Raw genomic sequence first — 8,183 nt, 5'->3', positions numbered from 1 at the left:
CCCTTCCCCTAAAGCAACCTAGATTTACAAGATCCTGTCATGCAGCCCCCCTGAACTTTAAAATGCAGTTTCCCTCAGCTCAAGTTTGAGTATCCTATTTATTTTTGAGTCTATATTGGAAGCTGCTTGCATCATTAGGAAAAACCCCAAGCATTCACAAAATTTTTTGCAGCAAGGGTGGGGGTATGTGTGCATAAGGCAATACAACTAAATATACAACTAGCTGCAGAGAACAAGTCTACAGCATATTTCCAGCATTTTGTGATTGCACCATTTTGAAGCCTGAGTAGCTATGCCTCTCAGTAGTTTAAGTTCAAAGTCTGCCTTTCTCCCAATAAACTATGCCAAAATACTAGTGGGCTAACCTAACACTTCCACATACACCAAGCAAACTAAGGATTAGTAACTTCGCAGGGTTGGCATAATATAGCCCACTCTCCAAGCTAGTTCCCCACCTACCCTTGCAAATACATGTAAAAATCAAATTTTATCTGCATTGCCAGAGTATTCCCATGTTTACAAACTATGGTGGGGGGGTGGAGGTTTGCATTTAGCCCACTCTCCAAGCTAGTTCCCCACCTACCCTTGCAATACATATTAAAAAAATCCAGTTTTATCGGCATTGACAGAGTATTCTCCGCATGTTTACAAACTATGATGGGGGGAGGTTGCATCCACCCCCCCTTGCACTGCTCAAGTTTGCATTTAGCCCACTCTCCAAGTTAATTCCCCACCTACCCTTGCAATACATGTAAAACAATCCAATTTTATCTGCATTGGCAGAGTATTCTTCCCTCGTTTAACAAACAATGGGGGGTAAGAAAGTTTAATTCCCCCCCCCCAGCACTGCCTCAGGTTGCATTTTTCTTTTCTCCCTGCACCGTTTGAAAACTCGTCTAAAAAGGCTCCTCCCTTTCCAAAGCAGCGTTTATCAGAATGGCTTCCTTGACACGCTCCTCGCCCTGCCCCTTCCCCCTCTAAATACACCCAACCTCACACTCCGCGCCCCAAACGCAAATAACAAGAGGGGCCGCTGCCGGCAGGTATTTATAGCCGAACTTGCGCACGCGCGCTGGGTTCTCCGAGCCCCTTCCTCAGCGGCGACGCCCCTTTCCCCATAACCGCGGAACTTGCCGAAGCAACCGCGGCCGAAAGGGGCGGGGCTCGCGGCGGGCGCCGGAAGTCCGCCCGCTTCCCTCTCGCTTCCATAGGCCGGGTAGTGAGTCGCTGCTGCTGCTGCTGTTGTTTTGTTTTGCTCGCCTTGGCCGCCGCTGCTGCTTCTCCGCTGGATCTTCCAGGAAGGAGGAGGAGAATGAGGCTGGTGATCCTTGACAACTACGACCTGGCCAGCGAGTGGGCTGCGAAGTATATCTGCAACCGCATCATCCAGTACAAACCGAGCCAGAGCAGGTATTTCACCCTGGGCTTGCCAACAGGTAAATGAATGCAATTGCTTGGCATTTATTTATTAAAAATTGCTGGGGGGTTTTGTGTGTTTTTTGCCCCCCCCTCTCTCTCTCTCTCTCACACACACACACACCAGGGGCTCCCTGAATTAAAATCCAGCACCAGAGACATAACAGGGTTCCCTGAGTGAGGAGGACAAAATTGGACACACCCACCCAACTTTGAGTTGCCACCTGTATAAATATAGATATTATTTTTATTTATTTTGTTTTGTGGCTCCTTGGCTCTGCGCCCTGTGCAGGGGAACTCCCCTAAATCCAGTGCTCCTAGCACAGCGTCAGAGAATGAAAACCAATACTGTACAAGCGATTAAAGTTGTAAGGAAAGCAGATTCCAGCTAAACGACAGGAATGATTTTCTGGCAGCATGTGTTGTTTGACAGCAGAACGTGCTGCCTCCGGAAGTGGTGGACTCTCCTTTCTGGGAGGTTTTTAAGCATAGGTTGGATGGCCATCTGTCATGGATGCTATGGTTTCCTCTGTTGCAGGGGTTGGGCTCATAGCTGTCAACTTTCCCCTTTTCTTACGAGGAATCCTATTCGGAATAAGGGAATTTCCCTTTAAAAAAGGAAAACGTTGACAGCTATGGTTGGGCTAGATGACCTTCGGAATGCCTTCCAACTCTACAAGTGGGCACCGAACGTGACCCTGCACTGTGCAGGAAGCCACTGTTCATCCTTCAACTGCCTGCGCATTGTTGTTGGATAATTTCCTTCCGGCCAGGCTTGTGAGTTCCTCCCTCATCCTGCTTTCTATTCTCACTTCCCTTATTTGTTTAACGCAGTTAAAGTGGGTTCACAGATACACACATATGACAGAAAGCCCAATAGTCTCAGGAGGGGCTGTAAAGGAAAGAACATAGGATGTTTTTCTTTTCCAACTTCTCCAAACCACCCCCCTCCACAGGATCCAGATTCATTTTTCGAATGGAAAATGACAGGTGCACATACACACATGTACTGCAATTTGCCTGATGAAAATGGCTTTTGGAGTTTCGTTACACATTCATGCGGCAAGAAAGTAGCACATTTTAAAAGTTTCAGCAAGGTCCTGACCAGGTTTACTCGGAGCCAGCTACCACACGGTTCAGTGGGGCTTGCTTCTGAGTAAGGGTTACTTCATATGTAGATTTCTTTCTCTTCCTGCTCTCCAGAATGAGTCTGTTATGGAAAGAAGGGTGAGGGGGGAGAGCTAGTGACTGCCGAAAAAGATGGCTAGAAGCCTTGAACTTCGTGTAGCAACAACGGGTCCCTGGCTTTTGAAGGCAGGAGTAAGAATGGTAGGAGCACCTTCAAAGGACTGCTGACTCTGGGCTTCTAGAGAAAGGTTTCTTTGCTGAATGCATTACATTCAGAAGAGCAGGTTCTATCTCTGTGGAGTCTCCAGAGCAAGCCAGCTTTGAGAATCACCTGTGCCTAGGAGTTTTTTGTGGGGAGCAGGTGGTCTGCAATCCTGTATGTGTACTGACTAGCTTCTAAAAAAATGTGCATCGAATAAAGGTAAGGGACCCCTGACCATTAGGTCCAGTCGTGGCTGACTCTGGGGTTGCGGCACTCATCTCGCTTTATTGACTGAGGGAGCCTGCGTGCAGCTTTCGGGTCATGTGGCCAGCATGACGAAGCCGCTTCTGGCAAACCAGAGCAGCACACGGAAACGCTGTTTACCTTCCCGCCGGAGCAGTACCTATTTATCTACTTGCACTTTGACGTGCGTTTGAACTGCATAGAATAAAAACCTAATAAAAGCCCTGTGTCAGGTCAGGGGCATGTCTAATCTGTATTTCCAAAAAAAATAAAATCCTTCCAGTAGCACCATAGAGACCAACTAAGTTTGTTATTGGTATGAGCTTTCGTGTACATGCACACTTCTTCCGCTATTGTATGACAGTTCTACACCTAGCTTGGCAACGTGTCCAGTCCTGTGACCAGCAAGTTGCTGCAACAAGTATTTATCTTCCTGCTTCTCTGGGTTACTGCTGTAGGTTGACGGCTCCCGTCGCTCTGTCCCAGCTCCTGCCAACCTAGCAGTTCAAAAGCATGCCAATGCAAGTAGATAAATAGTTAGTGCTGTGGCGGGAAGGTAAACAGCATTTCTGTGCGCTCTGGTTTCTGTCATGGTGTTCCGCTGCACCAGAAGTGGTTTAAGTCATGCTGGCCACATGACCCGGAAAGCTGTCTATGGAAAAACACTGGCTCCCTTGGCCCAAAAGCAAGATGAACGCCACAACCCTATAGTCGCCTTTGACTGGACTTAACCGTCCAGGGGTCCTTTACCTTTTTTACCTTACTAGTAATAAAAGGTGGATGTTAAGAGAGAAAGACACATAGTGTAAGTAAACACATGTCCTATTTCCATTTGTGAAATACTGGAAGGTATAAATTGAGGTTTTTGCTGCACGTATACTCAACAACTGCTCTTCAAACCTAGATTTAGCGATCAACTGGATTTGTGATTATTTTGCAATTTGTGACTACAGTGAAGGTATTTTTTCCCCGAGTGCATGAAATAATGAGAACTTGCTTCTTGCAGGAAGTACACCTCTGGGATGTTACAAAAAACTGATAGAATATCACAAAAGAGGAGACCTTTCTTTCAAGTATGTGAAGACGTTCAATATGGATGAATATGTGGGTAGGTTTGTCTTCAATGCTTTTTTGCAAAATAGGGTGGGACTGGGTGGTTTACATGTATGCCATGTAAACCTAGAAAAATTGTTTGCAGTCCAGTAATTGGATAACTAAATTAGCATTTGTGTTGAACCTTTTGTTCCAGGGCTTCCCAGAAGTCACCCAGAAAGCTACCATTCTTACATGTGGAACAATTTTTTCAAGCATATTGATATAGATCCAAATAACGCTCATATTCTCGATGGAAATGCTGCCGATCTAAAAGCAGAGTGTGATGCGTTTGAAAAAAAGATAGAGGAAGCTGGTGGAATAGATTTATTTGTTGGAGGTAAAATATATATATATATATTATTCAACAGTGGTGGCAAAAAAGGTGTTTTTCAGTGAGCACTCAAATCAGTAATGCATAATTACCAAACAGAATTCTGTGTGCAGGTTTACTCTGAATAATCCCATTGAGTTCAATAAGATTTACTCTCAGGCAAGGGGGGGGATTGCAACCTAATAAAAGTATCTGGGTGGAACAAAAATAGTTGGAATGATTTATTAAACAAATGGGAGTAGCCTATAAGCTTAATAAACACCATCTGTTTATATTACATATGCGCTCAGTTCTGTGCTGCGGAGTTGTTCAACTTGCAGTTTGGAGCACATCTAATGAACTAAACTGCAAATATAAAGATATGCTTAGTGTTGTTCTGATGCTCTCAAAAGCAAACTATCAACTATAGCTGAGAATGAATGCCACCAATCTACTGCTGCATAAAGTTATTTAGTATTACCAGACATTCCCATCTACATTGTCTTCCTTGTGTGTTCTCTTTCAAGGCATTGGTCCAGATGGTCACATAGCTTTCAATGAACCAGGCTCAAGTTTGGTATCAAGAACGAGATTGAAGACGCTAGCAATGGACACCATTCTGGCAAATGCAAAATACTTTGATGGAGATTTGGCTAAAGTTCCTACTATGGCGTTAACAGTTGGCGTGGGAACCGTGATGGATGCTAGAGAAGCAAGAATATTTTTCTTTCTCTTCTGGATATTTTTGTAGTGTGCTTGTTTTAGACAAGAAGTGTATCTGTGAAGCATAGCAGGTCCATTTCATTGCAAAACAATGGAACTGCAAAATGAATCATTGCTACAAACATTCTGTGCTAGTAATGCATGTTTATTTATTTTGTGTGGTGTAACTGATGATGTTGGTAAACAATCTTTTCCTCCCAAGTTGGACAAGGTGCTAGAGGTGTAATTTTATTCCCAATCCGTTAGTATCCTTCTTACTGTCAATTAACATCCTGATTGAACTGAATAAAACTCTCTAGATTTGGCTTCCTCTTGAGCCGATAATGCATATAATCTCAGTAGAATAGATGCTGCTGTTTCACACTGGTCTCGCTAGCTAGGGGTGATGGGAGTTGTAGTCCAGCAACAGCTGGAGACCCAAGTTTGAGAAATTGTAGAGGACAAAATATTTTTCTCTCTCCAATTACAGTGCAGCCTTTAGGTGGACTACATTATTTCAATGGGGACACACTTCTCCATCTCAATCCTGTCAGGTTTATGTCCTCTACTGCCTGTACAAGGTCGACTTTGGCAGTGTCTTCTTACAGAAGCATAACACAGTGTCAGTAGGAAATGTGTGCTTAATATCTGCCATCTTCTTTCTTCTTCTTCTTCGGCAATCACTCGTAGCCGAGTAAGATTGTCTTCCATAAACACAGATTTTAACAATGAGTCTGTAAGTGACTGTGGAGGCCAATTCTGTACCCACACGTCCTTCCACAGTGGGGACATTGGTTCCCGGACGAGATTTGATCACGGTGTGGATTTGCCAAGCGTGCCTTCCTCTTAGCACGTTTCTCCCTTGCATCCTGAGTTTGAGTGTCTTCAAAGCCCATGACACCTTTGGTAAAGGCTGTTCTCCAACTGGAGCGCTCACAGGCCAGTGTTTCCCAATTGTTGGTGTTTATACTACTTTTTTTTAGATTTACCTTGAGACAGTTTTTAAACCTCCTTTGTTGACCACCAGCATTACGCTTTCCATTTTTAAGTTCGGAATAGAGTAGTTGCTTTGGAAGACGATCATCAGGCATCCGCACAACGTGACCAGTCCAACGAAGTTGATGTTGTCATCTGCTATAACAACAACTGTCTGCAGATCTTCCTTAGCATAATTATGGTGCTCTTTTCTTCCAGGTGATGATTCTAATCACTGGCGCGCACAAAGCTTTTGCCTTGTACAAGGCAATTGAGGAGGGAGTCAATCACATGTGGACAGTTTCTGCTTTTCAGCAACATCCTCACACTATCTTTGTATGCGATGAAGACGCCACCTTAGAACTAAGAGTTAAAACGGTCAAGTATTTTAAAGGTGAGCTGCATTTGTACACCAGGCTTCTCCCAGTGAAGTCTCCCCTGTTCCCAAGTTATTTTAAGGAATAATGGTTTACTTATTTTTTTAATACACACACACACACACAGCAATTTATTCCTTGATGGGGTGTTTAGAGGTACAATGGGCCAGTGCGTCTGGCTGTTAGCCAGGTTGGTAGTTTTTGAGCTCACCCTTCCAGCTTTACAATTTCATGATTCTTGAACCTCGAAGTGCAAATTTGCCTATTAGTACTGCAGAATTTCCTTGGTATTGTCTTTAATCTGGCTTGCATATGTACTTCTCTCCATGATCCCACTTCTCTGTTTGGCCCAGCTCCTGGCTGGGGCAGGCAAGTCAGATGGCCAGGGTACAAATAATAAAATTATTACTGTTATTATTCCCTTCCCTGACAATTGGCCCTGGTGACTAGCAATAAATGGGAGCTGGATTCCACAGCCTGTTGATAGAGAGGATAAGAAAAGACATAGAATGAAGGTTTATCTACACTGAAGCATTGCTAACGTCGATTCTCTTTTCTCAAGGTTTAATGCATGTGCACAACAAACTTGTGGACCCACTTTACAGTATGAAAGAGCAAAACTGAGAGAGAGGATCAAAGTTGGACTCGTCTGGCTGACCCTGGCAGTGGTTTTAGGTAGCAGATGAATGTACTGCTATGCAATATGCTGGAATACTGGCTAAAATGGAGAATCTAAAGTACTGTGGGGTTTTGTCTTTGTTCGAAAGGTCCAAATGTGCAAACATACATTCCTCTTAGCACTGTTACAAGCACTGTTCTCTGCTTTCTTGTCCAGATCTTTTTTGCCTGTTACACGCTACCTGTATGCTACTGGAAGCCAATGGAAGAGTAGTTCAGACTTTAAAGGTAGCTCTAGACAAGCTGTTTGCAAGAGGAGAGCTCTGTGTAAATTCAAGTATATATAAAAGTTCTTTTTGTCACGGGCTGTGTAATTTTAACCTACAAACTGGTAATTGAGCACTTTACTTTGAGAGACTTGCACATAACTGTCAGACCTAAACCTCAGCAGCTGCGTGCCTTAAAATCTACACCTGGGAATCCGCATGGGGCACAGAAATAAGGTGAAAGACTTTTCATCCCTAAGCTGCTGGTCGTGTTTTGTTGAATTCTGGAGGTGTAGCCAATATTGGTCTTTTGCAGCAAAAACAGCAAGGAAATTATTTGGCACCTTGAATATGAACTTGGACAGTCAAGGGGTGTGTGTACGTATATCTTTGTCTTTCTGCTATAACACTCAGTTTCATTAAACGAAGCTAGATTTTTGAGGGTTAGCTGCCCTTCCTGCAAGGCGGAAGAAAACTGAATTATACACATCTCGAAGTATTACCTCCTTCTTGTTAACTTTCCATAAGAATGCCACTCTCTTGTAATTCTAGCTTAAGTAAAGCTTAACATAGCTATTATGCTGTCTAAAATTCAATTGATGCACAACCACTGGTGCGCACACAGGACCTTTTAGACCTGGGAGAGGGAGGAATAGGCTTATGCATGCTCTGCCAATACGCATAGGGGGCAGGAATGGAATCCCTGCACAAAATGGCCGCTGCCTCTACTGTACATAATACGTTTCACTAAGGACCTCAATGGTGCAGTGGATCAGCGTGTCTGGCTGTTAACCAGAAGGTTGGAGGTTCGAGGCCACCCAAGGATGGCTGTGGGCGGGATTGCTCCACTG

At 44.0% G+C, this 8,183-nt stretch overlaps 1 protein-coding gene across 1 annotated transcript; it reads left to right on the top strand.

The window, feature by feature from the left end:
- The first annotated feature begins 1,182 nt into the window (after positions 1-1,182).
- GNPDA2 (glucosamine-6-phosphate deaminase 2) lies at positions 1,183-7,911 on the top strand. The gene is made up of 6 exons (XM_082238289.1): positions 1,183-1,436; positions 3,996-4,097; positions 4,239-4,421; positions 4,922-5,106; positions 6,291-6,465; positions 7,011-7,911. The coding sequence occupies exons 1-6, from the start codon at positions 1,313-1,315 to the stop codon at positions 7,070-7,072; spliced, it is 831 nt and encodes a 276-aa protein (XP_082094415.1). The 5' UTR covers positions 1,183-1,312; the 3' UTR covers positions 7,073-7,911.
- Positions 7,912-8,183: the final 272 nt, after the last annotated feature.

The sequence above is a fragment of the Podarcis vaucheri genome (assembly GCF_965113315.1).
Source record: "Podarcis vaucheri genome assembly, chromosome: 9".
Lineage (NCBI taxonomy): Eukaryota > Metazoa > Chordata > Lepidosauria > Squamata > Lacertidae > Podarcis > Podarcis vaucheri.
This window is presented reverse-complemented; position numbering and strand designations above follow the sequence as displayed.

Bases quoted from the DNA above. Each gene is read 5' to 3' on its own strand.
- GNPDA2 (XM_082238289.1), top strand. From the start codon at position 1,313: ATGAGGCTGGTGATCCTTGACAACTACGACCTGGCCAGCGAGTGGGCT. The intron at 1,437-3,995 runs GTAAATGAATGC...TGCTTCTTGCAG, and splicing joins CACCCTGGGCTTGCCAACAG to GAAGTACACCTCTGGGATGT. The intron at 4,422-4,921 runs GTAAAATATATA...TTCTCTTTCAAG, and splicing joins AATAGATTTATTTGTTGGAG to GCATTGGTCCAGATGGTCAC.